At 40.0% G+C, this 17,114-nt stretch overlaps 2 protein-coding genes across 5 annotated transcripts in view; one reads left to right on the top strand and one right to left on the bottom strand.

The window, feature by feature from the left end:
- LOC133619281 (uncharacterized) overlaps positions 1-17,114 on the top strand; it is a 260,390-nt gene that overhangs the window by 200,989 nt on the left and 42,287 nt on the right. The window lies entirely within an intron of this gene.
- LOC133619286 (uncharacterized) overlaps positions 1-17,114 on the bottom strand; it is a 110,672-nt gene that overhangs the window by 70,151 nt on the left and 23,407 nt on the right. The window contains exon 1 of one of the 4 annotated variants that reach the window (XM_072915413.1): positions 14,881-15,668. The exons of the other annotated variants lie outside the window; for them this stretch is intronic. Coding sequence (XP_072771514.1) covers positions 14,881-15,352 — 472 coding nt within the window. The 5' untranslated portion in view covers positions 15,353-15,668. Of the gene's footprint in view, positions 1-14,880; positions 15,669-17,114 lie in introns of those variants that run through there. 4 annotated transcript variants of the gene reach the window in all.

Genomic DNA, 17,114 nt, shown 5'->3' with positions numbered 1-17,114 from the left:
AAAGGCCATATCGCCCAGCCCTAGTTCAATGATGCCATTTTTGTTTGTCATGTATAATTTTGTCTATTTTGTGTTTATCCTTGAATAAACAGGTCAGTTTCTTGTTACCAACCATTGTGTATTATTCAAACTCCCCTAATTCAGCTGGCTAGTTGTTATCAAGAGTACTAAAACCCTTTTCAACATGATTCTGACAACTAAGTAGGCTAAATAACTTTAAACTTTAATACATGCTCAGATAGGCCAGTATCGGTCAGTATCGGTATCGGATCGGAAGTGCAAAAACAATATCGGTATCGGATCGGAAGTGCGAAAACCTGGATTGGGACATCCCTAGGAAGGATACACTTCCAGGTCAGAGGTGACTATGACGCGGCCTACTGAAATGACATTTTTTTATTCAAACGGGGATAGCACATCCATTCTATGTGTCATACTTGATCATTTCGCGATATTGCCATATTTTTGCTGAAAGGATTTAGTAGAGAACATCGACGATAAAGTTCGCAACTTTTGGTCGCTGATAAAAAAAAGCCTTGCCTGTACCGGAAGTAGCGTGACGTCACAAGTTGAAAGTCTCCTCACATTTCCCCATTGTTTACACCAGCAGCGAGAGCGATTGGGACCGAGAAAGCGACGATTACCCCATTAATTTGAGCCAGGGTGAAAGATTCGTGGATGAGGAACGTGAGAGTGAAGGATTAGAGTGCAGTGCAGGACGCATCTTTTTTCGCTCTGACTGTAACTTAGGTACAAGGGCTCTTTGGATTCCACACTCTCTCCTTTTTCTATTGTGGATCACGGATTTGTATTTTAAACCACCTCGGATACCATATCCTCTTGAAAATGAGAGTCGAGAACGCGAAATGGACATTCACAGTGACTTTTATCTCCACGACAATACATCGGTGAAGCACTTTAGCTACGGAGCTAACGTGATAGCATCGGGCTTAACTGCAGATAGAAACAAAAGAAATAAACCCCTGACTGGAAGGATAGACAGAAAATCAACAATACTATTAAACCATGGACCTGTAACTACACGGTTAATGCTTTCCAGCCTGGCGAAGCTTAACAATGCTGTTGCTAACGACGCCATTGAAGCTAACTTAGCTACGGACCTCGACAGAGCTATGCTCAAAACATTAGCTTTCCACCTACGCCAGCTCTCATCTGCTCATCAACACCGAAGCTCACCTGCGTTCCAGCGATCGACGGAGCGACGAAGGACTTCACCCGATCATCGATGCGGTCGGCGGCTAGCGTCGGATAGCGCGTCTGCTAAAGTCCTCCTGGTTGTGTTGCTGTAGCCAGACGCTAATACACCGATCGCATCTACAGCTTTCTTCTTTGCAGTCTCCATTGTTCATTAAACAAATTGCAAAAGATTCACCAACACAGATGTCCAGAATACTGTGGAATTTTGCGATGAAAACTGAGCTTTTTGTATTGGATACAATGGCGTCCCAATACTTCCGTTTCAACCATCGACGTCACGCGCAAACGTCATCATACATAGACGTTTTCAACCGGAAGTTTCGCAGGAAATTTAAAATTGCACTTTTATAAGTTAACCCGGCCGTATTGGCATGTGTTGCAATGTTAAGATTTCATCATTGATATATAAACTATCAGACTTCAGTAGGCCTTTAAACGACCATTGTGTGTGTGTGGACAAGGATAAAGTTAGGTGGGATATATCCTGGATAACCTTAGCCTGCTTAGTGTAGAAGGGGCCTTAGAGATAGTGGCTGTTAGTGATGGGTCCGGCAACACCGATGCATCGGCGCATGCGTCGAGCTCATAGAGCAAAACCCTGTGTCGGTGCGCGTACCGCTTTTAGAAAGTCACGTGACTGATCATGAGCTGTTTTGGTCACGTGACCGATACGCAAGCTGTGTCGCACTGACGCCTCCTCTGTGCCCTGTGAGCGGGTCTTTTCTACAGCCGGAGAAATAATAACTAAGAAGAGAAAGCATCTAAAATTGAATACGTTGGAAAAACTGTTTTTTTTTAAATAAAAATGTGTAAAAATAAAATAAAATAAAATTCCCAGTCCACAAGCATCCTCATTTACAACAAGTTCTCTTAGATTTCCATGTTATGATACATGTTCACATTATTTATTGACTGTATCTAAAAAAGATAAAAAATATATTTTTATTTAAATGAAGTGATGAAATAATCCTAAATGAAATACAATGACTTGGTTTATATTATTGTATATACTAGGTCAGGGGTCGGCAACCTTTACCAGTCAAAGAGCCATTTTGACCAGTTTCACAAATTATAGAAAACAATGGGAGCCGCAAAATTCTTTTGAAATTTTAAATGAAATAACACTGCATACGAAGTTTTTTTTTTTTTTGCTTTGTGCTATGTATAACCAGCAGAGGTGTGGACTCGAGTCACATGACTTGGACTCGAGTTAGACTCGAGTCATGAATTTGATGACTTTAGACTCGACTTGACAAAATGTAAAAAGACTTGCAACTCGACTTAGACTTTAACATCAATGACTTGTGACTTCACTTGGACTTGAGCCTTTTGACTTGACATGACTTGACATGACTTGCTACTTTCCCCAAAACCCAAAGATGAAAAAGTTATTCGGGAGCGCTCTGTATTTTTCATTGTGTACTTGTCTATCAGCGTTGCGTGTGTCAGCTGGTGTGGTCTCAGTACAACAGCCAATCAAATTAGATCTACTTTGTTTTCATCACACAGCATTCATCCAATCAAATTGCAGGACAACCAACGAAGAAGACATGTCCAAACCACACGCCAGTGAACAAAAAATGATACCTAAAATAATTTTGTTTGGGTATAAAAATTACAAGGTGGTCAACACAAAACGGTTTGCAGTATGCAACACATGCGGTTCGAAAATTACTGATGGAGAGGCAACAACTTCCAACTTCGTCCGGCATTTGAAGTTGCACAAAGAACGGTAAGTTTTGAATGTAAGATAACGTTTATTGGCTAAGTAACGTGACTTTTATTTGCTGTGTAGTTAAATCAGTGAGGCTGTAAACTCACTGCTAACGTTATAACGTTATTGCAAACACGGGAATCTGTTGCAGTTCACTATTTTATTCATACTTTTTGTTCAGTGATTTTTTTAAGCAGGGTTACGTTAGTCAATATATCACACGTAACGTTAGACGGCGGTCAGCAGCACCGTGTATTTTAGCCACCTAAAAAAAGACAAAAATAGTAAAATAAAGGTCAGTTAAAATGTATACTATATTATGAATATGTGTACCGTTTTAGCTAGCTTTCTGACATACTGTTGGTTGTTTACCTCAGTGGTCCCCAACCACCGGGCCGCGGCCCGGTACTGGTCCGTGGATCGATTGGTATCGGGCCGCACAAGAAATATTTTTTTCTTTTTTTAATTAAATCAACATAAAAAACACAAGATACACTTACAAGTAGTGCACCAACCCAAAACAACTCTCTCCCCCCTTTTGTTCTGGGCATTGAACATGAAGACTCTTCCTTCACTGTTCCGAGTGGCCATGAGAGTCTTGGCAGTGCCTGCCTCCCGTGCTCCAGTGGAGCGAGTTTTCAGCCATGGTGGCATCATACTACGCCCCCATCGTGCACAAATGACTGACAGACTCTTGGCTAATTTGGTCTTTTGCAAATGCAATGCAGCATAGGGCCCTGACATATAAAAAGTACAACTTTTTTGTTATGTTCACGTATATGTCATGTTTTTTCAATGTTAACACTTTTGTACAAATAAGTACCCATCCATCCATCCATCCATCTTCTTCCGCTTATCCGAGGTCGGGTCGCGGGGGCAGCAGCCTAAGCAGGGAAGCCCAGACTTCCCTCTCCCCAGCCACTTCGTCCAGCTCCTCCCGGGGGATCCCGAGGCGTTCCCAGGCCAGCCGGGAGACATAGTCTTCCCAACGTGTCCTGGGTCTTCCTCGTGGCCTCCTACCGGTCGGATGTGCCCTAAACAACTCCCTAGGGAGGCGCTCGGGTGGCATCCTGACCAGATGCCCGAACCACCTCATCTGGCTCCTCTCGATGTGGAGGAGCAGCGGCTTTACTTTGAGCTCTCCCCGGATGACAGAGCTTCTCACCCTATCTCTAAGGGAGAGCCCCGCCACCCGGCGGAGGAAACTCATTTCGGCCGCTTGTACCCGTGATCTTGTCCTTTCGGTCATAACCCAAAGCTCATGACCATAGGTGAGGATGGGAACGTAGATCGACCGGTAAATTGAGAGCTTTGCCTTCCGGCTCAGCTCCTTCTTCACCACAACGGATCGATCCAGCGTCCGCATTACTGAAGACGCCGCACCGATCCGCCTGTCGATCTCACGATCCACTCTTCCCTCACTCGTGAACAAGACTCCGAGGTACTTGAACTCCTCCACTTGGGGCAAGATCTCCTCCCCAGCCCGGAGATGACACTCCACCCTTTTCCGGGCGAGAACCATGGACTCGGACTTGGAGGTGCTGATTCTCATCCCAACAAATAAGTACATTTGCACTTTATTTTTCAATGTGTTTGTTCTGTAAAGGAATGAGTTAATGTTTAAAATGACTGGTTAATAGTGCTATTATAAAGTGCAATGTCAGCACAATTTTCTTTCCTGCAATTTAAAATGCAATTGTTTTAATAAATAAATACAGCGTTTGAAAAGCATACACAATCTGTGTTAATATATTAGTCTGTGGTTAAAAGGACTTGAAAGGACTCGAAACTCAAAATGCAGGACTTAGGACTTGACTCGGACTTGAGGGCAAAGACTTGAGACTTACTTGTGACTTGCAAAACAATGACTTGGTCCCACCTCTGATAACCAGGGGTCTCAGACACGCTGCCCACACCTTTATGTGGAATTTGAAAGCTGGTGCAGCACGCGGGTTTTTATTTAATGGCGCTTGTCAGTGTCATGCGTGCCGTGATGGTACAGCATATAGCAACCACTACAGTCAGCGTGCCTGATCAGCCACACGTTGTATGGGACTCCCGCTTTGCTCAAGTAAGGCATACTTAGTCAACAACCACACAGCTCACACTGACGGTGGTGGTATAAAAATAAAAAAACTTTAACACTCTTACTAATAATGCGACACTGTGAACCCACACCAAACAAGAATGACACACACATTTCGGGAGAACATCTGCACTGTAACACAACATAAACACAACAGGACAAATACCCAGAATCCCATGCAGCCCTAACTCTTCCGGGATACCCCCCCCCCCCCCCCCCCCCCCCCCCCGCTACCAAACCCCGCCCACATGGGGGGGGGGGTTGATGTGTGAGGGAGCAGGGTTGGGGTGGGGGCGGGATTTGGTGGTAGCAGGGGTGTATAATGTAGCCCGGAAGAGTCAGGGCTGCATGGGATTCTGGGTGTTTGTTATGTTGTGTTTATGTTGTGTTAAGGTGCAGATGTTCTCCCGAAATGTGTTTGTCATTCTTGTTTGGTTTTGGTTCAAAGTGTGGCGCATTATTAGTAAGAGTGTTAAAGTTGTTTTATATGACCACCGTCAGTGTAACCTGTGTGGCTGTTGACCAAGTATGCCTTGCTGTCACGTACGTGTGCAAGCAAAAGATGTATATTGTTTAACATGTGTTGGGCTGGCACTCTGTTAATACAGACTGTAGGGGGCGCCAAATGTTGTACCATCATGGCACGCCCTTATTATAGCCGTAAGGGTGAAAATCGGTGAATATCAATCCCGGGAGTTTTCTGCGAGAGGCACTGAAATCCGGAAGTCTCACGGGAAAATTGGGGGGTTCAGCAAGTAAGCTGCTGAGCCGCATCAGAGTGATCAAAGAGACGCATGCGGCTCCGGAGCCGCGGGTTGCCGACCCCTGTACTAGGTCATACAATCAGTGTCAGTTGAGTCGGTCCATAGGTTGCCTGTAGGGATTTTTAATGTCCAGCAGATGTCAGTATTGAGTGACACAGTATCGACACAGTATCAATACAGTTTTGCAATGTGTCGAAACGCTTCATGACGCCTCATCAACCCACCACTAGTGGCTGTTGATGGACTCGATGAATAACTTAGCTTAGTAATAATGCTCGCTAACTTTTTTATTAGTGGCATTTGCCAAAAATAGGAAGGAGGAACCAGAGGTGGGACCAAGTCATTGTTTTGCAAGTCCCAAGTAAGTCTCAAGTCTTTGCCCTCAAGTCCGAGTCAAGTCCCGAGTCAAGACAGGCAAGCCCCGAGTCAAGTCCAAAGTCAAGACTGGAAAGTCTCAAGTCAAGTCCTAAGTCCTGCATTTTGAGTTTCGAGTCCTTTCAAGTCCTTTTAACCACAGACTAATATATTAACACAGATTGTGTATGCTTTTCAAACGCTGTATCTATTTATTAAAACAAGTGCATTTTAAATTGCAGGAAAGAAAATTGTGCTGACATTGCACTTTATAATAGCACTATTAACCAGTCATTTTTAACATTAACTCATTCCTTTACAGAACAAACACATTGAAAAATAAAGTGCAAATGTACTTATTTGTACAAAAGTGTTAACATTGAAAAAACATGACATATACGTGAACATAACAAAAAAGTTGTACTTTTTATATGTCAGGGCCCTATGCTGCATTGCATTTGCAAAAGACCAAATTAGCCAAGACTCTGTCAGTCATTTGTGCACGATGGGGGCGTAGTATGATGCCACCATGGCTGAAAACTCGCTCCACTGGAGCACTGGAGGCAGGCACTGCCAAGACTCTCATGGCCACTCGGAACAGTGAAGGAAGAGTCTTCATGTTCAATGCCCAGAACAAAAGGGGGGAGAGAGTTGTTTTGGGTTGGTGCACTACTTGTAAGTGTATCTTGTGTTTTTTATGTTGATTTAATTAAAAAAATAAAAGAAAAAATATATATTTCTTGTGCGGCCCGATACCAATCGATCCACGGACCAGTACCGGGCCGTGGCCCGGTGGTTGGGGACCACTGAGGTAAACAACCAACAGTATGTCAGAAAGCTAGCTAAAACGGTACACATATTCATAATATAGTATACATTTTAACTGACCTTTATTTTACTATTTTTGTCTTTTTTTAGGTGGCTAAAATACGCGGTGCTGCTGACCGCCGTCTAAAGTTACGTGTGATATGTTGACTAACGTAACCCTGCTTAAAAAAAATCACTGAACAAAAAGTATGAATAAGGTAGTGAACTGCAACAGATTCCCGTGTTTGCAATAACGTTAGCAGTGAGTTTACAGCCTCACTGATTTAACTACACAGCAAATAAAAGTCACGTTACTTAGCCAATAAACGTCATCTTACATTCAAAACTTACCGTTCTTTGTGCAACTTCAAATGCCGGACGAAGTTGGAAGTTGTTGCCTCTCCATCAGTAATTTTCGAACCGCATGTGTTGCATACTGCAAACCGTTTTGTGTTGACCACCTCGTAATTTTTATACCCAAACAAAATTATTTTAGGTATCATTTTTTGTTCACTGGCGTGTGGTTTGGACATGTCTTCTTCGTTGGTTGTCCTACAATTTGATTGGATGAATGCTGTGTGATGAAAACAAAGTAGATCTAATTTGATTGGCTGTTGTACTGAGAGCACACCAGCTAACACACGCAACGCTGATAGACAAGTACACAATGAAAAATACAGAGCGCTCCCGAATAACTTTTTCATCTTTGGGTTTTGGGGAAAGTAGCAAGTCATGTCAAGTCATGTCAAGTCAAAAGGCTCAAGTCCAAGTGAAGTCACAAGTCATTGATGTTAAAGTCTAAGTCGAGTTGCAAGTCTTTTTACATTTTGTCAAGTCGAGTCTAAAGTCATCAAATTCATGACTCGAGTCTGACTCGAGTCCAAGTCATGTGACTCGAGTCCACACCTCTGGGAGGAACTCTTCTGTTTGGATTAAAACATTCAGACATCGACCAAACAACTGTAGGCTAGTCTTCAAAACACGCTGCTAACGAGTCGTTGCTCGCGACTTGAACACGTCCATTCTTTTCTGTTACTTGACGACACGACAAACTGTACAGAGACTTTGTTCAATGTGACTAAATACTCACCTTACCTAACAAGCGTTGTTGTTTTGCTTTTAGTTTCTAAATTTGACTTTTGCATTCTTTCATCTCCTCTGATGTGAACTCCACTGCCTTCTTCAAGCTAACAATCATGGCGGCTCTTTCTTTACGTTCTTGAAAAGTCGGCAAAGGTCTCAAATAACTTTTAAATGACAAAACTTCAACTCACTCACCTTCATCTTTCGTCTTTATCTCCGTTGGTGATTTGCTGGAAGTTGATTCTCTTTCATGTTCTCTTTTAGCGGACGTCGCCATCTTAGCATAGCAGTAGTCGTCCATCTTCTATCACGTCTTCAATCTTCACTTCAGATATCGCTCCAAACTCAATGCACGTTTCGTGGCTTTGGAAAATACCAATTGAGATATTTGTTGCTATATTTGCTGTGAATCATATGACTTTAAGATCGTGAATTCGAAGAATCTTGGAAAAACCATAGCATGCGGTCTTCGTCTTTTTGCTTGGCTTCAAGTACATTCGCGCATGCGCTGGAAGTCAGCAACTTCCGTCTCCTACTCCACAGCAGTTGTTTTTCCAAAATAAAGGCATTTTAATCTTGTTTTAAAGCAATGGTTTGCAAAAGTATCTAACATCAAATACTCGACAACTACTCTTTGAAAATAAAAAAAATATATATATACAAGCACGTGCACAGACTTTTTCGATGGCTGTTGTTCAACCAGAAAAAGGGCAAACATCAAAGAAAAAAATCATATATTTTAAATACTACAAGAAACACAGAAATATTTTTCAACCTACTTAGTTGTTTGAGTTAAAAACCTTTAGAAAGTCAAATGATTACTCTGAATAAAGAAGAAAAGCACTAAGAGTGTAGATCTCCACCAGGACCAATCCTATTGTTCACGTGCTACTAAATTGTGTGCCATCTCATGTGTATCGTGTGCTGGTATGACAATAAACTTCCATGAATCCTGTAAAACACCAGACAGTTAGTAATATGGTTTCACATAAAAATGTTGGTGAAACTGCTCATTTCTACCTAGCGATAGGTGGCTCTAACTGTAGTGCTAATCACTCACCAGCAGAAAGCCCTCATCACACTGCTAATCAATAACTACCATCTTAGGCACTTAACATCACTAATCACCAGTTAACAGCTATCATGCTAAATGGCAACTATCTTAAATGAAAATATGAAAACAAGACACATTAACATATTTCCCCATTACAAACAGCATAACCTAATCTAAACTTATATAAACACATTACTGTCTGAGCATATAAGATATTCAATTGTGTTACATCACAATTTATTATATTGAAATTAGCCATGTGATTAAGATGGGCACGGTCTGACCAATCACAAGTCAGTAGAAGCTGCTTTGTTCTCGTGTTTGGAGAAAGCAGTATTCATGGACTTAACAAAAGCATTTGACACAATTAATCATGATATTTCAAATAAAAAATTAGAACGATATGGCATCGGAGGGTTGGTCTTGAACTGGGTAGGAAGCTATATAACCAATAGAAAGCTGTATGTGAACATATATCAACACGGTGAGATAGATATATATTGTGGTGTACCCCAGGGATCAATACTGGGACCAAGATTGTTTAATCTTTATACAAACAACATTTATAAAGTTACAAAGGACTTCAAGTTAGTTTTATTTGCAGACGACACAGCTGCTTTCTGTTCAGGGGAGAACACACAGACGATTATACAAATAATAACAGAAGAAACGAACAGATTAAAAAGATGGTTTGACAAAAACAGACAATCTTTGAATTTCAGTCAAATTAAAATAATGCTATTTGGTAACAGTAGAAAAAGAGCATCATACACAAATACAAATAGACAGAGTAGATATTGAAAGGGTAAAAAAATTTCATCTCATATAAAAAAATATACAACATAAGGTGGCAAGAAACATTTCAATAATGGACAAAGCAAAACATGTTCTAGACCAAAAATCACTTATTCTCTCCTGCTCACTAGTGTTACATATCTGAGTTATTGTGCAGAAATATGGGGAAACAATTACAAATGTGTACTTCATTCACTAATGGTGTTACAAAAAAGATCATTTAGAATAATACATAATGTTGGATATAGAGAACACACAAACACGTTATTTATTGAGTCAAAAATATTGAAGATCGAAGATTTGGTAAAATAGCAAAAAGCTAAAATGATGTACAAGGCAAACTATAACCTGCTACCCAAGAATGTACATTAATTCTTCTCAACAAGAGGAGAAATATAACCTTAAAGGGAAAACTAATTTAAAACATTTGTATGCTCATACAACACTTAAAACCTTTAGCATATCAGTATGTTGAATGATTAAGTAAATAAGTTAAACAATGTACTGATATGATCCAGTTTAAGAGGTTGTTCAAATTAATAGTGCTTAGAAAGTACACAGAAGAATAATTATGAGAAATACCTTCAACCTTATTAAAAATGGGATTCTTCATCTCAGTATGTTTATCATGACTAACTTAAAGGGGAACATTATCACCAGACTTATGTAAGCGTCAATATATACCTTGATGTTGCAGAAAAAAGACCATATATTTTTTTAACCGATTTCCGAACTCTAAATGGGTGAATTTTGGCGAATTAAACGCCTTTCTAGTATTCGCTCTCGGAGCGATGTCGTCACAACGTGACGTCACATCGGGAAGCAATCCGCCATTTTCTCAAACACCGAGTCAAATCAGCTCTGTTATTTTCCGTTTTTTTGGACTGTTTTCCGTACCTTGGAGACATCATGCCTCGTCGGTGTGTTGTCGGAGGGTGTAACAACACGAACAGGGACGGATTCAAGTTGCACCAGTGGCCCAAAGATGCCAAAGTGGCAAAAAATTGGACGTTTGTTCCACACACTTTACCGACGAAAGCTATGCTACGACAGAGATGGCAAGAATGTGTGGATATCCTGCGACACTCAAAGTAGATGCATTTCCAACGATAAAGTCAAAGAAATCTGCCGCCAGACCCCCATTGAATCTGCCGGAGTGTGTGAGCAATTCAGGGACAAAGGACCTCGGTAGCACGGCAAGCAATAGCGGCAGTTTGTTCCCGCAGACGAGCGAGCTAAACCCCCTGGATGTCTTGGCTCACACCGTCCCTTATGCCACCGAAGATGATCAAGAGAAGAATATCGACCCTAGCTTCCCTGGCCTGCTGACATGAGGGTATGTCTACAGAATATATTAATTGATGAAAACTGGGCTGTCTGCACTCTCAAAGTGCATGTTGTTGCCAAATGTATTTCATATGCTGTAAACCTAGTTCATAGTTGTTAGTTTCCTTTAATGCCAAACAAACACATACCAATCGTTGGTTAGAAGGCGATCGCCAAATTCGTCCTCGCTTTCTCCCGTGTCGCTGGCTGTCGTGTCGTTTTCGTCGGTTTCGCTTGCATACGGTTCAAACCGATATGGCTCAATAGCTTCAGTTTTTTCTTCAATTTCATTTTTGCTACCTGCCTCCACACTACAACCATCCGTTTCAATACATGCGTAATCTGTTGAATCGCTTAAGCCGCTGAAATCCGAGTCTGAATCCGAGCTAATGTCGCTATAGCTTGCAGTTCTTTCCGCCATGTTTGTTTGTGTTGGCTTCACTATGTGACGTCACAGGAAAATGGACGGGTGTATATAACGATGATTAAAATCAGGCACTTTGAAGCTTTTTTTAGGGATATTGCGTGATGGGTAAAATTTTGAAAAAAACTTCGAAAAATAAAATAAGCCACTGGGAACTGATTTTTAATGGTTTTAACCATTCTGAAATTGTGATAATGTTCCCCTTTAATTGTCCATTATAATAACTTATGTAAATTTGCTACAAAAAGAAGTCAGTAAATGAACATATGTATTTGTAAACACTCTGAAGTGGGAAAGGGGTAGGATTCAATAACCTTTGCTTTTTCCTACTCCTTTTGATGTAAAGAGAAATTATATGAAATTGTGTGATGTATTATACTGTAAGTGTGTCCATGTTCGAAATAAAGCGGAAGAGCGATTGTCAGCCTGACATTGATGTGTCTCTGAGAACTGAACACATTTTTATAACTTATAACAAAATGTGTTTATACAGTAACCTGCTCACATGAGTCAGATTACAGCAGGGGTGTCAAACTCATTTTAGCTCAGGGGCCACATGGAGGAAAATCTATTTCCACGTGGGCGGGACGGGTAAAATCATGGCATGATAACTTAAATTTCAGTTTTCTTTGCTTTACTTCGGCCCAAAATAGAACAAGCACATTCTGAAAATGTACATATCACAAATAATCTTCTTGACAAAACACTTAAAATTAGTTAAAAATTTTGAGGGAAAAAAATGGTGCATTTTCTAAAACACCTTGAAGACATACTTGACAACCCTCACGAATTTTCCGGGACACTCCCGAATTTCAGTGCCTCTCATGAAAATCTCCCGGGTTAACCATTCTCCCGAATTTCTCCCGATTTCCACCCGGCCCAGTCACATAACATCTACGGCTTTTGGAGCTCAGTGCACAACAGCACATATATGTCTGCGTTATCCATAGGTTTATCTATAACTCTTAAAGTAGGCAGGCACGGAGCTATTTCTCAGCGTGTGTTTATTCCAGCCGGCACGTTAAAACAGTGACACACAACATCCGGATTCCCATCATGCCTTGCTTCAAAACTACATCAAGTAGTAATGTCCAAAAATATAACAGAGACGAAGCAGAAGAACGAAGAAGAGACAGTCATGGCGAGGACGAGTAAAAAGAAGAAGTACGCTTGCAAGTTCCAAAATTATTGGAAAAAAGAATTTCATATGCCGAGACAAAGATGGCTATGCTGATAGCTGCAAGCAACATCCCGTTTTCATTTGCGGAACAAATCTGTGAAGGATATGTTCCCGGATTCAGAGATCGCTCGCCAGTACTCAAATGGCAGAACAAAGGCGACTCAAATAGTGAAAGGTAAGTGTTATTTTTTTTGTTAAGTAAGCAGCAAGTACAGTACAGTTAGTAGAACAACTGTGTTTTCATTACTGTACTACATATATTTATATACATATATACATGTATGTATGTATGTGTATATATATATATATATATATATATATATATATATATATACATCCATCCATTTTCTACCGCTTATTCCCTTTATATATATATATATATATATATACACACACATATATATATATATATATATATATATATATATATATACTTGAATTTCAGTGAATTCTAGCTATAAATATACTCCTCCCCCCACCTCCCGAGTTCGGAAGTCTAAAGGTTGGCGAGTATGCTTGAAGAACACAATGAATTTAGACTTAATCTCAGTGTTTCTACAAAGCAATTAAACATTAAGTCACAACACATGTGGGATTGAACAAAAAATAAAATGAAGCATGAATAAAAACTATTCTATGTATCAACTACCTCATTTGTCATTTCCACATATTAATCCTGTGCGAACTCAACAAACCATACAAACTGAGGTAGAGACTATTAAAGAGTGTTGAGTTACTTCCTGTCTTCTAGACATAATGTGTATTGATAGAAAAATAAAAGCTGTGCAATGTGTGAACAATTTCAACAAAGCACAAATAAAAAGTTCAAAGACTGACAGTATTGCAGTAAATCACACACTGTTCACTTTCTTTACATTTGCACAGAAGACAATCATTTTCACAGAACTATATCAGTGTGCAGTGTCTCATGCTGCATTTTAAGTGGGGTTACTGATTGCTTATTTTACTCCTCTTTTTGGGTGGAGGGGGAGGAGTCACAGACCCGCTTTACCGTGTACCTCTTGCTCGGTATACTTGCTCACCCCGGTATAAACTATTTGTTTGCCTAACAGAATTGCTATTACAACATCCAGTGGACACATTTAGAACAGCAGTTTCTTTCATTACAAAATGCAGCTGAATTTTACACTTCACAAACTCATCTCGCGGGCCGGATTGAACCTGTTATGCCCGAATGTCGAGGGAGGTGGGGGTTGGGTTGTGGGTGTTGGTGGTTAATTGTTCATATGTCTCTGATTTGCACATCAATCAGTCTGAGGAGTAAATGTTGGCAGTTTTTTATGAGAACAGTTACCAGCATCACTTATGCGTCAACATCAGTTTTGATACATCTCAACTTTGCAGTGAAAAAGGGCGTAGTGCAGGTTTTTGAGCGTGCGCAAACTACACATGAGGCCCCAGGTCCCTGGACTGAAGAAGGAGTAACCAAGCACTTGAAGCATCATCTATCTTACTGTTCAGGAAGGTTTCAGATACAGAGAAGACATGGGGTCATGAGTGGATAAGATTATGCTTCATATAATGCAAGTTTGTATGAATACCTCAGATATTTGTGAAAGAAGCAGTGAGGAGGTCCTGGGTAGGGTGGATGTCGCCACATATGAGCAACATACCACAAACTAAACAGCTAATTGGTTATTTTCCCTTGTGTGTTCTTATGTGTTTTACTGCGTCTGCATTATGTGGGAAACTTTTACAGCACACTGAACAACTAAATGGTTTTATTCCAGTGTGTGTTCTCGACACAAAGAGCTGTTTAGAGGAAAGCTTTTACCACAAACTGAACAATTAAATAGTCTTAGTCCAGTGTGTTCTCATGTGTCGAGTCAATATTCTCTTAACAGAAAAGCTTTTGCCACAAACTGAACACTCATATGGTTTTTCATCTGTGTGCGTTCTCATGTGTTCTATCAAACTGCCCTTAAAAGAAAAGCTTTTGCCACAAACTGAACAACTAAATGGTTTTTCACCCGTGTGTGTTCTCATGTGTTCAGTCAAATATCTCTTAACAGAACAGCTTTTGCCACAAACTGAACAATTAAATGGTTGTTCACCTGTGTGTGTTCTCATGTGTTGAGTCAAATAGGTATTTCGGGAAAAGCTTTCGCCACAAACTGAACAATTAAATGGTTTATCTCCTGTGTGCATTCTCATGTGTTGAGTCAAAGAGCTATTTTGAGAAAAGCTTTTGCCGCAAACTGAACACTTAAATGGTTTTTCTCCTGTGTGTGTTCTCATGTGTCGAGTCAAATGGCTTTTTTGAGTAAAGCTATCGCCACAAACTGAACAATTAAATGTTTTTTCCCTTGTGTGTGTTCTCATGTGTCGCTTCAAAGAGCTATTTTGAGAAAAGCTGTTGCCACAAACTGAACAACTAAATGGTTTTTCACCTGTGTGTGTTCTCATGTGTTGAGTCAAAGAGCTATTTTGAGAAAAGCTTTTGCCACAAACTGAGCAGCTCAGACATTTTTCACCTGTCTTCTTTGAAGAGCATTCAGAGTGTTTGTTGTCAATGTGAGTCCTCATATCACCTTCACAGTCTTCATCGCTGCTCAAAGGTTCTTCAACCTCGTCTTCAGCCTCACTATCTGATAGTGGAGCTAAGAGGTTGTCTACTTGTGGTTTCTCGTCATCATCTTCAGTCTTCACAAAGATAATACTCAGTGGAAACTTGGTGTAATCAGCTTCCTCACATCCTAGAAGACACTCTTCCTCCTGAGTGATGCAGAGTTCCTCCTCTTCCTTTTTAATGCAGGGTGGTTGTGGAGTCTCCTGCTTCAAAGTGGATCTCCCCCCTAACTGAGGGGAAACTTCTTCTGGATTACCGATCAGCTGCTGGACGTCTGCAAGACACAAACAACAAAAACACACTTTCTTTTATGTACTGTATGTGTGTGTAGTGTTTCATGGCCATTCATTTAGTGCCTTGCCAGAATGATGGATCAATGTTTACATGACTTGTCATAGACTCAGATAAGTTCAGCTAGAATCACAGAAAGTAGAAAACATGTGAATACATTAGGATACTACAAACTAACAGTGGGGGAAAAGTCAATATTGAAATACATCACAAAACTAAAAAAGATAATATCTATCTCAAAGAAGTCTGTAGTTAAGAAGTAGAGGAGTTTTTTAGATATTAAATGCAAGAAAATTGATCTACTTTCTGTACAATTGCAATGATCATTTTATTTACTTTTTTTTTTTGACACAGTTTGTCCCAAAAAATATTACTGTCATCTAGTGTATTTATATACATTTACTTTAAGTAGTTTTTTTTTTACATTTTTCAAAGACTCTATAAAAATCACAGTAAAACTCCATGTCACAATATTACAATAGACTATTGTATCGTGACTCAAGTACCGTGATACATAGTTTATCATGAAGTCCTTGCCAATACCTCGTCTAGGGCTGGACAATTATGGTAAAACATACTAATAACTAGTCTTTTGAGTCATTTTGGAATCACGATAAATAACACCATTATTTATTAATTTGAAAACGTAAAAACAGCCCCACTAAAATTCAATTTTAAATATAATCTAAAAGAACAATCAGATATCCACAAGTAACAAATAAATAACACGTAAAATTACAATCAGAGTAACAATAAATTAAAATGACTATAGCAATATGAAAAACAAATCGAATTCAGGTTTTCGGTTTAAATTTTTCTGAATTCCGTTTCTTACCTCTTACACTTATTTTACCACAATAGATTGTTTGCTTTTTGTGTCATAAATAACATTTTCTAAAATCAATCAACCAATCAATCAATCAAGGCGAAAAGTGTGAGTTTTGAGAAAACTTGAGGCTGTAAAATAAAGAAAGCTTCTCATGTTGCGACTGCTTTTCTGTTTGTACATTGATCTTACATCGTGATGCCGTTCACAACACCACAGTACGTTTTTTGTGGTGTATGGATTGTTCTTGCTAGCTTTAGCTTCGTAGTTTAGTCGCTGTTTCAAGTGGCCGTCTCAACATTGTTTTAGTTCAGGACAGGGTGGGTGAGTGTTTCGGCGATGAACGAGGTGTACCGGACACATTATTGTCCCAAACAAATGTTGCTTTTCCTCACAATGACAACATTTCACTCACATTTATGTCAATTTCTGTGAAATTCTGCATTTACCAGCAGATTCTGTTTTAGTGGCCAATTCCGAAGTTACGCTAAAGCGAAAATCATGTGGTCTTACTTTTTTGTTGAGTACAGTGATTACTGATTAGGCATATTGTTTATTGAATGGATCCCCATTAGCTGACGCCAAAGCGACCGCTAGTCTTC

The sequence above is a fragment of the Nerophis lumbriciformis genome, linkage group LG20, assembly GCF_033978685.3.
Source record: "Nerophis lumbriciformis linkage group LG20, RoL_Nlum_v2.1, whole genome shotgun sequence".
NCBI classification, from domain to species: domain Eukaryota; kingdom Metazoa; phylum Chordata; class Actinopteri; order Syngnathiformes; family Syngnathidae; genus Nerophis; species Nerophis lumbriciformis.
Note: the sequence above shows the minus strand (reverse complement) of the source record. Positions and strands in the feature narration are given on the sequence as shown.